At 36.2% G+C, this 17,319-nt stretch overlaps 1 protein-coding gene across 3 annotated transcripts in view; it reads left to right on the forward strand.

The window, feature by feature from the left end:
- Nucleotides 1–17,319, forward strand: part of ppp2r5eb (protein phosphatase 2, regulatory subunit B', epsilon isoform b) — a 50,175-nt gene that overhangs the window by 17,933 nt on the left and 14,923 nt on the right. The window contains exons 1-2 of one of the 3 annotated variants that reach the window (XM_079843473.1): nucleotides 11,406–11,607; nucleotides 16,991–17,187. In XM_079843473.1, the coding sequence (XP_079699599.1) occupies nucleotides 17,062–17,187 (126 nt within the window). In that variant the 5' untranslated portion in view covers nucleotides 11,406–11,607; nucleotides 16,991–17,061. Of the gene's footprint in view, nucleotides 1–11,405; nucleotides 11,608–12,932; nucleotides 13,200–16,990; nucleotides 17,188–17,319 lie in introns of those variants that run through there. The other 2 variants (XM_079843472.1, XM_079843471.1) reach the window with 2 other exon arrangements.

The following is a 17,319-nucleotide window of genomic DNA, read 5'->3' on the forward strand; positions in this document are numbered from 1 at the left end:
AACTGAAGAGCTTGTTTTTGTGGATTGTGTGTAATGGAGTGAAAATGTGGGTGTGTGTGCAGTCATGTGCCTTACATTTGTCCATTGCTCTGACTTGCTTTTTCCCCCTTCTTCCATTAGAGTTAAACAAGCATCTGAACTAGGACTGTTAAAGACCCCATGTGGTGGAAATCAAGCTTTTAATGTTGTTTATTATGTCGATGTGGTGTTTTTAACGATTTAAGACAAACCATGTGCAAATTCATCAGTCAACGCCATTGCTGAATATTTTCTCCTTAAAGCTGCAGCGAACCAAAGAGTCTCAAAAACGTGGTTTTTGAAACCGTACATGTATATCCTGTGCGTGTATAATCCGGGTGTTCTCCACTGATGTTCTATGATCTTCAAAGTGTTTCTCAGGATGCTGATTTTCAGAAGGCAGCTGTCTGACTCTGAGACGGCGAACAGGAACATGGTTTGTGTAACATTAGCAACACATTATTAGCTGTTTGATAACGTAGTCAAGCCAAAGGCTAATCATATCAATTACCATTATGTGTTCGACGTTGTAGAGATGCATAAAACGTATAACCATTATGATATATCGACTATTCGCTCTTCCTCTTCTTCTGAATCAGTTTCTGGTTCAAACATGTATGTAATTTTGATCAGCAAATATGAGTTTTAAGGGATAAAAGGATTGCCTGCAGGGGATATATACGGATATGTACGTGTTTTGTTTGTCATGACCATGGTCATGTTTAAAACAGTAGTTTTATTTAATTATCAAATTATAAAATAGTAGGGATGCACCGAATATTCGGCCACCGAAAAGACATTTATCACCGAAACAACACGGCCGAAATGTTGTGATGACGTAAACAGAAACCGCGACCTGCACGTGCTTGTCTGAAGCAACATGTCTGCGGTGTGGACGTATTTCAGTATATCTGAGAAACACCCACGTCTGCTCCATGCACACACACTGACAGTGAGAGCTGATCAGTGCAGCTGTTCATGTTCTCGATGAGAAGAGGACCAGACTTCACTGTGAAACCGAACGGTTTCCGAATGCAATCTTTAAAGGGTTAGTTCACCCAAAAATGAAAATTCTGTCTTTATATACTTACCCTCATGTTGTTCGACACCCGTAAGACCTCCGTTTATCTTCGGAACACAATTTAAGATATATTGGCACAATGCACGGTTCACTCTCAAGACACTTAAAAGGTACTAAAGACGTCATTACAAAGTCCGTCTCACTACAGTGGTTCTACAATAACTTTATGAATCGGCGAGAATAGTTTTTGTGCGCAAAAAAACCCTAAATAACGACTTATAGTGATGACAATTTCAAAACACGGCCTCATGAAGCTTCGAAACGCTATGAATCAGTGAGCCGAATCAGCAGTTTGGATCGCCAAATTTCAGCAATTTGGCGGTTTGACACGCGATCCGAATCATGATTCGACTCACTGATTCATAACGCTTCGAAGCTTCATGAGGCCGTGTTTTGAAATCGTCATATCGTCACGACATATATGTCGTTATTTAGGGGTTTTTTGCGCACAAAAACTATTCTCGCCGATTCATAAAGTTATTTTAGAACCGCTGTAGTGAGACGGACTTTGTAATGACGTCTTTAGTACCTTTTAAGGGTCTTGAGAGTGAACCGTGCATTGTGCCAATGGAGGCCTTTCTGAGCCATCAGATTTCAACTAAAATATCTTCATTTCTGTTCCGAAGATGAACGGAGGTCTTACGGGTGTCAAACGACATGAGGGTAAGTAATTAATGACAGAATTTTAATTTTTGGGTGAACTAACCCTTTAACAGTGGGCATGTTTTAAGTGCGGAACACACTTCAATCAGAGTTCCCACACCAACATCGATCAACATGTATCACGAAATTCAAACGATAAATGCCGTTTTGACGCTCTTTAATGTGGCATCACTGATCACATCACAGTTTAAGCGGCGGCGCGCGTGAATGCGATCATCTGTGAGCGCGATCGATCATCTCTTCCATAAGAATAAACATGAATGAACATCTAAGGTGTGCTGAGGATACATTACAACTTACTGTCACTAGCATATGTGGTGTAATCGCTCAATCAGTGTTTCAACGGCGAAAAGACGTCAATATAACTGCTTGTAAACTAAACAATGTCATGTAACTTTAGCATCACATTTACCTCAGGCAGTCATTCAGTGTTCACAGAATTGTATTCACTAGCGTGAATCAACTAAATATAAATCAACTTTCACTAAAAATATGACCTATATTAGCCGTTATATTCATTATATTCTACTTAACCTGTTAATGATATCTTGATTTCATGTTTAAATAAACACTCTGTATAAATGATTATATTTCAACAACAAATTGGATAAAAAAATATTTATAATTAGATTTAGAAGTTATTGCAAAAACTGCCTTATGTGAAGTGTACATATTTGCGTACTATGTTATTTGAGTGTTGATTATTAGACCTAAAAATATATAGCAACTGAATTTAGGCTAATAGTTTGGGCTCTGTTGTTAACCTTTAATATTAATGTGCAAGTAAGGGCTCCCTATATAGTTTACAGCAATATCTTCAATAAACTTTTAGTTATAATTGAATTCATTTAAGGACAGATACTTTTTTTCCCAGTAAAACAATAAAAATAAATAAAAAGCCATTTTGTAAAACTGCTGTACCGAACCGTCAGTTTTGTGTACCGTTACACCCCTATTCTACAGTTAACATATGGGCTATGGCAGTCTTTGTTTGGATACACTATTATGTTGAAGACCTACAGAGTTGTATCTTTAAGCAGTTGCACTTGTTCTGAATGCACTTTCTTGTAGTAGTCCTACAGAGAAAAAATTTAAATGCACTAGACTTAAATGCACTTTGTTTTTATGAGAGAACATTTAGTTTGAAAACCTTTCTGTAGGCCTGTACATTATTATTTAATGTACAAATGAGTGGGGTCAAGTTAAACATTTTAGTTTCAATATTATTTTATACTGTGCATTGTTGCAATGTGCTAAATAAATATTGGCATAATTTGTAATTGATTTATTCTTTGAAACTTTAATATTAATTTATGCAATTGCAATGCCTTGATTTTAGTAAAGTTAGTACACAGTCATAGCCATAAATGCAATGGTACTAATAATGTGTTTTGGCTTTCGGCTTTCGGCCTTGGTTTCCTTTTTTCGGTTTTCGGTTTCGGCCAAGAATTTTCATTTCGGTGCATCCCTATAAAATAGGAAATAATCAGTGATTATGATAAATGTGCAGCCCTGTCTTAACTGCAATGTAACTTGTTTTCACTGCTGCAAACATGGTTTGTTTAAAGAGACTGACTTATTTGACCAAATAACCTTTGAGTCCATATCATTGCGTTGAGCGGTCAAACAGGTTGATTTACTATTTGTAGAGTGTGTCTGATTGGCTGTTGCCGAGGTAACCGCTATCCCACAGAGGCTTTGTCTGTTTACCTCTCATCATAAATGAAAGCAAAATACAATCGTTCACTCATCAGAACAGACAACAACAGTGTCAGACTCACTTGTTTCATGTCAGACTGTCACCGCATTGCCAATAAATAACACTTGTGATGCATTATTAAAGTTATTGACTTCCGATATGTTAAATCTATTCATTGATGGTCTTAGAAATGGAGTAGGAGTGACTAAAAGCGTTTCCAATGACCTTTGCCACCTGCAGAATGCTCAGTAAGGATTATGGGAAGGGATCAAAGCATCTCGCTCCCTGCAGGGGTCGCTCCCTCAAAGGTCACAGAGATGGTGTGTGTCGTGAGTTATGCCATAGGCTAATTGCAGTAATGATTTAGTAAAGATGAGCTTCATGGTAGCTTAGCAACCGTCATATGCATGAGGACAACAATAATCGATCATGAAATATAATATTCTGGCTTATCCTCTCTAGAGTTTGAGATTGCAATATAGCCAAAATATGTATCTTTATATAATGTTGTGTTGCTATACATTGGCCGTTGTTGTGTATTTGTTAAATAATGTAAAATATAATGTTTAAATGTGCAAATTATGTCAAAGTTTCAAAGCTGACTAGAAAGGGTGCAGATGTTACAGAGATCCAAATCCATAGACATAGTAGGGCTGCCCCCTATTTGTCGATTAAACGGTAGTTGACAAGAAGAGGCTTGGTCGACTAAATTTGAATTAGTTGGTTAGTCTCCGAAAAAAACTCCACCGGAATTGGCGAAGTCACACGGTGACAGATCACGAACACATCTGGTCCAGGTGGTAATTATGTTGGGCAGAAAGTCCAAAGTTTTGGAACATTTTGAGAGGGTAATCACTGACCACAAAAGGGCATTCGGAAGTCGATATACAGTAGTTTGATACGAACGCATCTGAAAAATAGCGGAGTACGCAGAGTGAGCTGATGCAGGGAAAGTACATTATACAATTTGTCCTAAACATGACACATGCTTTATATTAAGGGCTTTAAAATAACTGGTAAGATATAGTTAACATGTATACTTTAAAGCAGCTTGTCCTGTCAGATGCTCTGAGAGCTACTTGTCCTGACAGACAGAGAGCCTGTACTTGCGGTGTTTAATGCGTGTTAATGTGTTGCTTTCCTCAGTGCATAACTTACATTTCACAGGTATATTCTCCATCTGTAAATGTTAGAAAGTCATGCAAATATGTCCATTTTGCCATCTGGAGAGGATGAGCCTTCTGCAAGTGAATCTCAGCTTAAATTCAGGCTTCCGTGAACGATCACCGTTGTGTGCAAACAGACGGAGCGCAATAGAATAGAAACGCAATAATTCTGACTAAAGTATACATATTTCTATAATATTTGTTGTTGGACAATAAATGAGCCATATGTGGAATTTTAAACCTACAAGTATTTAATATATTTTATGAAAATGACCATTATAATTGGGTAATCAAATATAGGCTGTTTTTATTTTCATTTTTAGTTTAGTGAATTAAAAAAAACAAAATGATTAATACATGCCTACATTACATTCACTGTATTTGTTTATAGCCTTCAATATCAACATTGTTTTTAGGACATCATTGGGTAGGATGTGAAATAAAATGATTATTAAAATAAATACAGATTTTTTTTTTTATCCAAATAAGAAAACGTAGAAAATACCGGGATATATACCGTGTATTGCCATTCAACCAAAAAATACAGATATAATTTTTTTTGGCCATATCGTCCAGCCCTATTAAGTATCCTGATATGCATAGTGTTATGCAGAAACCCCATTTTAAAGGGATATTAAAATGTTCACTATATAATAAATAATTTTTGTGATTGTTTAGTACCCTTTTAAAACAATAGTTACATTACATTACATAATTACCATAACATTTTTACAAAAATATAATAAAGGCAACGTATATAATATATATATTTTTTCATCTGAAAAAAGGTTAACAGTGATCAGAGAGCTTACAAATTAGTAAAGCATTGGAATCAGGATCGGTATTGTGCGATCACCATGACCGTATCGGCTGCAAAAATCCTGTTCGGAGCATCCCTAATAATTTATATTTGGGTTGTTGACGTAACATGGCATTTTCACTGTCACAAAAGATAAAAATGAATATTATTTGTATTGTCATAATTTTAAATGCAGTAAATGGTTAAACATTGCTTTCTTACATGGACCTGCTGATATAAAAACTTTGCTTATAAAAGCTTTGTCTTTTAGATTGTTTTTTAAATTGAGTCAAATCTAAATTGTCCTACGATGTGACGGTTGCAGGGTTCAATAAATTACATTTTTTATAGATTAAAAAGAAAAGCATACAAATATTAATAAATACCTAATATTAGTAAGTGACAATATTTTTTTTCATCCATATATTTCTAAAAGCGTAGGAACTTGATACATTTTGTCACTGAAAACCATGTCCTCCGGAGTGACACCATATCCTGATTTTAAATGGGGCAATTCCACTGACAAGTTTAATTAGTTGATGGACCCCATTCAAGGTCATGTTACTGTGAAGCCCATGGCATGTGCACATGGTAAGATTTTGTCTCAGAATTGTTAACTTTTTTGAAACCACTATAAAAGTGTTAATTTGTGTTGTCCTTTGGTGTGACATCCTTATATTCTTTCTATGTCACACCATAGGACACATTATAGAAAAAAATTAAAAAAATAAAATTAGTGAATATGCATTTTCTTTTACTACAACAACTTTTTTTTACTGCTTATTAGTCAACTACCCATTCATGTCCTAAATTTTAAAGATATTTTCCTTCAATTTAGTTTAAGATAAAACCGTTAATTATTAAGTCAATGCAATGTGTGCGGTGTTGCTGCTGCAGGCTTAATGCATGCGCACAATTGAGAGCTTAATTTATATTTTAAATGCTCATTATTATAACTAATGGCTTAAATGAACGACTAATAGTCGACTAACATCTTTAGTCGGGGACAGCCCTACAGCATAGAATTGGCCCGTGTCAGGAACGAGCACCGCTCGGTCACAATCCGCAAGTTGAAAGTAAACCTGTATCAGTAAGTGGTGAAGGATGTAGATCTAGTGGCTTTTCATCTGCAGAATATCAAGTTGATCTCTAAAACATTTCAGTATTAAAAATTCAAGCTCATGTGTTATAGCATGGCTCAATAAAGATGGTGTGAATGTTTCAGATCTGTTCATAGAACAGTCACTAAACGTTTAATAGTCTGCGTAGCATAACATTTGCCTAAAAAGACCAGTCTTCTGTGATGTACTCTACATTGTAGTGGCGGCTGATTTGCCAACAAGATAATGTTATCTATCTGGCTGACGTAAATGAGGGTTTGTTGAATTTGCAAAAAATTAGTCTTGAAAGTATAAGGAAGAATGTGTTGACAACTACATGCTGATGTTTTGCAATATATATATATGCAAATGTCTTTATTAAAATAAAAAAGTAAAGAGAATTTTTAGCAAATATAAAAATGCATTACTAAAAACGGTTGAGCTATTCTGATGTGTCAGTGATTAAAAAAATAAATAGTTCACCCAAAATGTAATATTGTCATAATTTACTCACCCTCATGTTGTCCAAACCTGTATGACTTTTTCTTCTGCGGGACACAAAATATTTTTTTTAAGAATGTTGGTTCCCAAACCAACGAGACATTTATTAAAATATCTTTGTTCCTGTTCCATAGATGAAAGTCACTAAGTTATGGAATGACATGAGAGTGAGTAATTGATGACACTATTTTAATTTTTGTGTGAACCGTTTCCGTGAACAGTGAAAATAGTCATGGAGAGGAAGAGAAAGCTTGCAAGTCGGACAACAGCTGAGCATGTAAAATGTCATGTCTTTGGATGTGTGTACACTCATTTTGGATAAAACTATCAAGCAGTAGATGGCACTGTCATCACTTTGCTTTCCTAGAGAGATTTTCAGCTTTTAATGCCATTGATAGGTGTGTTGCACTTGGTGTTTAGTCCACCCCCTTCCTCTTATCTGTTAACACTGGACCTTTATAGAAAATAATTGATGACTTACTTTACCTATTAGTTCTAATACTTGTTGATTCTTTGGGTCTTTGTTGACTAGTCACAGATCATGTGACTTCAGTTGCATTTGATGCACTGTCATGTGCTTAACATTGTGACCTGTTCACATAAAAGTCAAATTAAGAACAACCATTCAAAAGTTTAGGGTCGATAAGATTCTCGATAAGATGTCTTCTGCTCACCAAGGCTGCATTTATATGATCAAAAATGCAGTAAAAACAGTAATATTATGAAATATTACAATGTAAAAGAACTGTTTAAATTTTAATACATTATAAAATGTAATTTATTCCTGTGATGCAAATCTGAATTTTCAGCAACATTACTCCTGTCACATGATCCTTCAGAAATCATTCTAATAGGGGTGTAACGGTACACAAAACTAACGGTTCGGTACGTACCTCGGTTTTGAAGTCACGGTTCGGTACAGCAGTTTTAAAAAAAATGGCTTTTTATTTATTTTTTACTAAACAGTGGTTTACTGAAAAAATTGTGTCTGTCCTTAAATGAATTAAATTATAACAAAGTTTCTTAAAGATAATGCTGTAAACTATATAGGGCCCCTTACTTGCACATTATTACTATAATATTAAAGGTTAACAACAGAGCCCAAACTATGAGCCTATGTTCATGTTTAGATAGAGGATAATCAACACTCAAATAACACATCGTGTGCAAACATGTGAACTTCACATAAGGCAGTTTTTGCAATAACTCCTAAATCTAATTATAACATTATGTTTTTTCTCCAAATCGTTGTTGAAATAATATAATCTTAGTGTCTGTCATTTTCATGACCGATTTATCTAAACATAGCATTAAATAATCAAGACATCACTAACAGGTTAAGTAGAATTGATACTTATATATATATATATATATATATATATATATACACTGTAAAAAATATCACATGCTATCTGCTTAAAAAAATTATGGTAACAATATTACACACATTATATTTGAGTAGATTTTAAGGTTGTTTTTTTTAGTGAAATTTACCCAAATAAATTAAGTAAAAATTCCTAAATTATTTAGTCTGTGGCACATGATGAATTTAATATTATTAGTGGAAAGTGCTTTTTTAATTTAAGTTGACTTTAAAAAATAGGTTATAAATTATATTAAATGGAAATTACCTGTTTATACATAGACTGTTTACTGCTAGCACAAGCAGAAACAAACTTGTTATTGCACTAGCATTAGAAAAGTTATTTCTCATTGAACAAAGAAACATGCTTCATAATAATAATAATACTTGCAGGTATTTACATCACAACCTTACCATAAGCTCTACTCTTCTGCACAATGGTAACGGTCAAAACTTCAACATAACAGAAACTCTTTCAAATGTCAAACATAACCAAACATTAAATATTTACAGATGTTTCCCTTCACTCAAAAACACATAAAATAACACTTAATTTCAATATTAACTCTCTATTTCCAGCCATGTGCAAAGCATGTTGGGAACTAACAATGGTGTCTCTAAATAAAACTGCACAATTGAGCTAATTCTCTTAAAATAAATAGGTAACCTTATTTTCCTTAATTTTATCAGCTTAATCGGTTCTTCGATTGAAGCCTCAAAATTGCTTACATTTCCTTAAAAAAATTAGGAAAATGTATCTCTTGGTTTTATTAGTGAAATCTTCTTAATATATTCTATCAAACACAAAACCACAATTTCAATAATGAAATGTACCCATTATATTTAATTATCACATTATTTTTTTTAATGAAAATTACAAGACCCATGATTCATTTTTTACAGTGTAGGCTAATATAGTGCATATATTTAGTGAGAGAGTTAATTTCTCTAGTGAATTAACAGCTATGGACACTGAATGACTTCTAGCTCTGAGGTAAATGATGCTGTGTGACATTGTTTACAAGCTGTTTGACGTCTTTCCGCGATTGAAACACTGATTGAGCGATTACACGACATATGATACGTTTCAGTAAGTGTTATCCTCAACATACCTTAAGATATTAATTCATGTTTATTCTTCTGGAAGAGATGATTGCGTTCACTCGCGCGTGCGCCACGGGCGATTGAATTGACGCGCCTATACAGTGATCAGTCGTCACATTAAAGAGCGTCAAAACGGCATTTATCGTTTGAATTTCGTGATCAAATGGACTGAATACTTAATATGTTCGAGTGGCAACTAGGATTGAAGTGTGTTCCGCACTTAAAACAAGCCTGTTAACTGTTAAAGATTGCATTCGGAACCGTTCGGTATACACGCGCACCGAACCAAAAGCCCTGTACCGAAACGGTCCGGTAAGAATACGTGTACTGTTACACCCCTACATTCTAATATGCTGATTTTGTGATCAAGAAACATTTCTTTTCAATGTTGAAAGCAACTGTGATGCCGAATATCTTTGTGGAAACTGTCTTTAATGAATATAAAGTTCGATGAAATAGCATTTATTTGAAATAGAAATCTGTAGAACTGTTATAAATGAATTGCTATTACTTTTGATTATTGCATGCATCCTTGCTTAATATAAAAATATTAATTTCTTTCAACAACAAAAAAAATTACGGACACCAAACTTTTGAGTGGAAGTGTACAAACTGTCTGAGACCTTCAGAACAAACCAACTGTTGTCCAGAGGTGAACAGAAACTATAAGTGAGTGGGATGTGACAAAACAAGCAGCATCAACAGACACATGCAAGCTTTTGTTTCTCAGCTGCGTGGGACACTTTCTCCAGCTGGTGTCAGACTGATGATGCTGCACGACATGTCATTTTACATAAGGTAAACAGTGCCTCGCCAACAAGTTGACTACTTTTCTCAGTGTCTAGTCCTGTAAAAATTGTTTTGAAAAATATACTTCATAGGAAGTAGATGTTTTTAATTATAAACACTCATTTACAGTTATAGAGTCTCAGGGCCCTATCATACACCTGGTGCAATGTTTTTTTGCTAGATTCAGCCCAATACAGTTATCATTGTCACGTCCTGCACCATTTTCTTTAAATAGCAAATGCATTTGTGTTCAGGCATGTTGCTATTGTGAGGCAACTGAAATTGACTGCGCCATTGACTTTAGACCAGGTTTTTGTTGGTCAATGGCGCAGTCGATTTCAGTTGTCTCACAATAGCAGCGAGCAATATTTTTTGTGTTAGTTAAAGGCCCTGTTAGTAATATGCGCCAATAGGCGGGTCCACAACGTGCATACACTTTTCTTATTACACACACAGGGACGCACAGCAGCACACAAACATTTTTAAATATTAAAAAATGCCTACATGTCATAATGGATAATCATTGCATGTATCAGAATTAGCCTACCTATTTGCAGTAATGACAAGCAAGCAGGCGTCATTGGATGAGCAGATCCGTTTCCTCGCAAGAGAAGCTTGCAAGCTTTTTCTGCTTGCAAATTCCGCCATGTAAATAGCGAATCCGCCATGGTGCAAGCACAACGGGCTTTTAAAGGGAATGGGAGATGAGACTCTGGTTGTTGTTTTTTTGCATGTTACACCCAAAACAATCACATTACTCATTAAGAGAATAGGGTCTACCATTTTAGAACATGCACCGGGCGCAGCGACCATTTTTCCCGTCGTTAAACTAGCAAAAGTGGACACTTGTGCAGTGCGCTTTAGACCATGCGCTTGGATTGTTAAAATGGGGCCCTCAGTCTGTGTGGTCTGTTTCTTGTATTATTGAGCCACGTGTTCAGGCTGCCTAGATACATATCCAGCCCAACGAGTTGTCCAACAGTGAGGCCTGCTAAGTGTAACACATGCAGACAAATCATTGGGGTCTGCGCTGTGCCTCTGACCTTGTGGGCTTGAGTTTAAAATGAGGAAGGCAGAAAATAGAACGTTATACACAGAGCCCGTCCGTGTTTCCGTGGGCTCAGCGCCGACACCTGATCTCATGGGTTCCTCTGTGGAGCTGCAGCTCTGTGCACTGTACACATAACACACACACACACACACACACACACACAAGGCTTGCAAACAGTCATCTGTCATTTGCTTTTTCAAATACTTTCTCTATCAACTGGTTCTTTGGAGCGATCAACGAGTGGGGAATCAAGAGAGAGAGAGACCTGTCTGAGTGAGTGATGGGGAAAAGCGGGTGGTCATGGTGTATTTTTGTCATTCTGTAGATGTCTGACGTTTAGCATGTTGTCCTCTGTGATGTTTGGTGTTTTGGGGGCTAAATTGAACTGTATGTGGTTAGAAACAGCAATTCAGGAGTGCAAAAATGCTCCTGTTTTGTAGCTGTGTTGCTATTGCGTGGCCCTGTTTGACTGCATTTAAAAATGAATATACAGCCCAAAATACTGTCTTTTTCACAAACAAATCACTGGTATAGGTATCCGTCATGTTTTTCTTTCAATTATATACCCAATAAGACCATACTTTCCCTTCTTTCACTGCCTGTATCCTTGTGTTTTGTGTGTTTGTGCATTATAATCATAAATGGCACCAACCAATTTTTGTTATTGGCCAATATAATAGCGATTTCTTTTTTAAATTATTATTTTTTTACTTGAATCTGTTAATTTCTTATTTATTGTATTTATATTAATTAGCTGATATAGCTAAACAGTCTGTTTGTCAATTCAGTTTTTACCCTATTACCTTTGCCCTTCAGCTAATGCTCATTTAAAAAAAAAAAACACTAATTAAAAACAGTTAAATGTAATGCTTAGCAAACCTCAAAATGATTATCCATTTTATCATAATAGTACTACTATAATGTTGTGATGCCTAAATTCACTTGTAAATTTTATAACTTACAATAGAATTTATTTATTTTTAGATTAAAAAAGTATAAACGTATATCTGCCATTTATCTATTGTCAGCCATAACTTAACATTTCCAGCTTTTTGTAATGGCCAAAACTTTCAAATCTGTGCATCCCTACAACCAAGTCAAAAAATAAAAAAAATTCAACTGTGCAGACTTGCTGTTTCATTTCCAAGTTAAAAAGACCTTCCCTTTAGATTCAGGGAACTGTGTGTGTGTGCGGGTGCGTGTGCGCGTGCGTGCGTGTGTGTGTGCGCGCATTTGCATTAAATGCATACAGTACATTTCCTTCTCCGTCTCTGGCTCTGTAAAAGTCACCTGTTGGTCCCACCTGTCGGAACAACTCACACACACTCTCTTGCACATGCATTACATCTGTGTAAGTAACTAGACACACAACTTTGTAACCAGGACACACTCTCTCTCTCGCTCTCTCTCTCTCTCTCTCTCTCTCTCGCTCTCTCTCTCTCTCTCTCTCTCTCTCTCTGCATTTTAAAACAAACAAACAAACACTCTCTCTAATGTAATCCAAGACCTCCATTCCATTAAAGTGGGGTTTTCCCCACCCAGTTTTTTAAAGTGTGTGCGCGTGTGTGTTTTAAAGCAACAGGTGGGGCATGTCACCTTATATGAATCTGTCACTGCATCTTGGAGATCTGTTTCTCTTTAATGTCTCAGAAGACCTCACTGCACACCTTCTGTTTAGTTTATTAAACCTTCAGACCATTTACTTAAGTGTGTCATAATATCTCAAAACCTTTTGTTTTGTGGACTGGCTGACTGTGGACTGGCTGACTGTTAAATGATCAAGAAATGAATCTGGACACAAATGGAAAATAACTGCAAGCGAGCCAAAATGACTGTCATTGTGAATGTGTCTAAATTTAGCATTGGTACGTATGTCTTTCATTTAGATGTGTGGCTGCTTTACAAAAAACGTCTCATCTGAATATTCTCTCTGTTGTATCCGTCTTTGCTCTCTTTCCACTGTTCTTGACTGACCTGTTATCTTTAGCATTTTTTGCATTCTGCACTTTTGGTTGTTCAGGTTTAAATGCAAGGTACTGTGGTCCTGGTGTTGTTTTCATAGAGCAAGTTGACCTTTCAAATCTCTGTGGATCTTGTGCAGAGTTGTGCAGTCTTCTACATCATTTGCAGAAGCCATTTGCTTGTTTTATGTGAAAGACCTCATGATGTCAAAATTGTAGTTTTGTGGCTTTTATTCCATGACTAGGTTGAGAATTGAGACAGCTTCCTGCATGCTGCGCAATTATACCTGTATACAATGTGAAACAGTAGGCATTATACATTTAAAACAAACTGAAAGGCACATGATCTCCATTGCATCGCATGTTTAACTCAGTGATTGGTGTCCTGTTATCATCTTTTGCATCTTAAATCCAAGTTTGTATAAAATGTCACATCTCTAAGCTTTTCAAGTAGCGGATTGTGTTCTGGTTCCAGCCCCTGGCTTGGTGCCAACTGGACCACGAGACGAAATAACAACTGTAGCACCTTTTTACTGGTCCTACAGTTTAAAGTTAGAAGTGCGTCAAAACAACAGAGCAGTACACACCACAAGCACCCAGGGTCATTTATGATAATGATCTTTCAGTGCTATATCCTCTTATATTTTTATCTAGAGCAAAACGCTCTCCTTCAAGCCCTTTCATTCCGTGTCCAATGCTTCTCTCCCTGGTTAAAACCAAAAATGAAAATTCTGTCATTTACTCACCTTCATGTTGTTCCGAGCCCGTAAGACTTTTGTTCATCACAAACACAGATGAAGATATTTGAATGAATTCTATCCCTCCATTGAAAGCTACACATTTGACGCTACAAAAAGTTAATAAAGAGATCGTAAATCTAATCCATATGAATTGAGCTGTTTAGTCCAAATTTCTGAAGAGACATAATAACTTTCTATGATGAACCGATTGAATTTAGGCTTTTATTTACATATACAGTGCATCCGGAAAGTATTCACAGTGCTTCGCTTTTTCCACATTTTATGTTACAGCCTTATTCCAAAAGGGATTAAATTAATAATTTTCCTCAAAATTCTACAAACAGTACCCCATAATGACAACGAGAAAGAGAAGGTTTTTTTTAAATCTTTGCAAAATTATTAAAAATTAAAAATTAAAAAAAAATCACATGTACATAAATTCACAACCTCAATACTTGCTCAATACTTTGTTGAAGCACCTTTGGCACCAGTTACAGCCTCACGTCTTTTTGAGTATGAGTATAAGCTACAAGCTTGGCACACCAATTTTTGGGCTGTTTCTCTCATTCTTCTTTGCAGGACCTCTCAATCTCCATCAGGTTGAATGGGGAGCGTCAGTGCACAGCCATTTTCAGAGCATTCTGGACCTCTGTTTTCATCAAGGACCTCTGTTTTCTCTGTACATTGCTGCATTCATATTTCCCTCGATCCTGACTAGTGTCCCAGTTCCTGCCGCTGAAAAACATCCCCACAGCATGATGCTGCCACCACCATGCTTCACTGTAGGGATGGTATTGGCATGATGATGAGCTGTCACTGGTTCCCTCCAGACATGACGCTTGCCATTCCAGCCAAAGATACCTCGATACAATCTTGTCTCGGAGGTCTACAGACAATTCCTTAGACTTCATGGCTTGGTTTGTGCTCTGACATGCACTGTTAACTGTTGGATCTGATATAGACAAATCAAATCATGTCCAATTAACTGAATTAACTCCAGGTGGACTTTTGTTTTTATTTTTTCTTAATAAATTTGCAAAGATTTCAAACAAACTTTTTTCACGTTGTCATTATGGGGTATTGTTGGTAGAATTTTGTGGAAAATAATTAATTAACCTGTACCTGCTTGACACGCAAGAACAAACCTCATTGGTTCTTGCACGTCAAGCAAGCATGCTTGAACTTCCGTTTATTATAACTGATGTATGCGTTGATGAATGTTTATATGTGAATAAAAGCGTAAATTAAATATGTTCAGCATATAAAGTAATCGTTTCTCAATTCATATGGATTAAAGTTTTACGATCTCTTTATGAATTTGTTGAAGCATCAAAATGGTAGTTGAGTAGACTGTCAATGGAGTGACAAATCTCTAGATTTCATTTAAAAATAAATCTTAATTTGTGTTCTTGAAGATGAACGAAAGTACGGGTTTGGAACGACATGAGGGTGAGTAAATGTAAATGAGTGACAATTTTCATTTTGAGGGATTCATTCATACATACAGTATATATGACTGACCGTTCAAACCAGGTTTAAGTGGTTCAAACCACTTTTTTATCTATATTTAGCATTAGGCCTATTAATCAGCATGTTAAAAGCATTTCATAATAAACAATGTTATAATTGGGAAAATTATTTGTAGATGGCAAGGAAAGACAATTAAAACTTTGAAATTACAAGTTAACTTTGTTTTTTCGGCTTATGATAAAAGCGTTTCGATTATTATGTTGTTTGTTTGTTTGTTTGTTTGTTTGTTTGTTTGTTTGTTTGTTTTTAGTAGATACTTATTTTAAGCAAAATATAAAAATGGTCCATACTTCAAGAGGTAAACCCTATACCTCCATTCAGTATCTTTTCTGTCTTCTGCCATACATGGGTAAAATAGCCTGGTAAAACATAAACGTACCTTTTAATATTCATATCCAATTGGTTTCAACTAATTTTATATATCTTAAATTCACAGTCACCACTGCTTTGGCCCTCGGGACCCAATATCCTCATCTTTGATAACTATTTTCTTTAGGATTTTTCTTTCTTTTGTAAAGTACAACTGCTGCACAGATGGAATTCCAAAATAGTATTGTTTGGTTGGCAAGGAAAATATAGAGAGCGTACCTCTTGGAACTTTAATTGAATGTCCCTGCTTTATATCTTTAACCAACCATCAGTTCCTTCCAAAGTGGCTGGAAGTTAGTCAATATTTAAATCATCTTTAATAGCTTTTTTATGGTATAACAAGCCACCATGTGTGGTCGTTTAGGGCTGTTGGCAGTTTTTATGTAGAATTTTTTCTAGCGATTCCTTAGTTAAACCCCAACTTTTTGTTAAACAGGAAATACATCAACTCAGGGAAGGAAACTGCTCATCAAAAATTTCATGGGGTGTTTTTATTGTCATTGCTGCATGATGGTTCAAACTGGCTATCTTTTAGGTGGTGCTGACCAAACGAATGGGTCCAGTGCTCAAACCACAGCATTGACCTGCTTCAAAATCATCGTTCTTTCTTCATGTGTGTGGTTATATCAGCAAATCGGTTTTGAACTCTGGGAAGTTTAGGTTTCTCGCCCTTCCTGTTCTGCCCACTGATTAGTTTACATATTCGAGTCCTTCGCAGTTCTTGGATAATGGAAAACTGCCCATTGTGACGTCTGATGACTGACCTGGTGTAATCCTCACATCCTCAAATCTTTTCCTCTATTCATTAAGTGAGAGATGGGATCTTTTGTCTCGTCTGCCATGTGCTTACTAAATGTACCCGCTAAAATGAATCTCCATATTAGCTTTTCTCTCAGGCATTATCTGAGTCAGATGGTGTTTGTATGTATGGAAGTACACCCTGAACCTTTTACTTAAGTGCTTTTGTGAACACACCCATCACGAAGTGAAGTTTCAGCAGGGCATTTTTGAACTTTTTTTCGTGTTTCTCATGTGTGTGTGTTTGTTTGCGCGCAGACGTCTCTGCTCAGGAGCAGCCGGAGTTGTTCCTGAAGAAACTTCAGCAGTGTTGTGCTGTCTTTGATTTCATGGACACTCTGTCAGACCTGAAGATGAAAGAATACAAGCGCTCCACCCTCAATGAGCTCGTCGATTATGTCACAGTCAGCCGAGGATACCTCACAGAACAGGCCTACCCAGAGGTCGTCAAAATGGTGAGTGAAAAAGTCATGTATCTATGGACAGGATTCATACATTTACCTAAAGGGTATAATGTGACTTTGGATTTCAATAATCAATGTGGCATCGCAGAGTCAGACTTTTGACTATCAACATGAAATCTGGTC

Source organism: Gobio gobio (assembly GCF_949357685.1).
Source record: "Gobio gobio genome assembly, chromosome: 18".
Lineage (NCBI taxonomy): Eukaryota > Metazoa > Chordata > Actinopteri > Cypriniformes > Gobionidae > Gobio > Gobio gobio.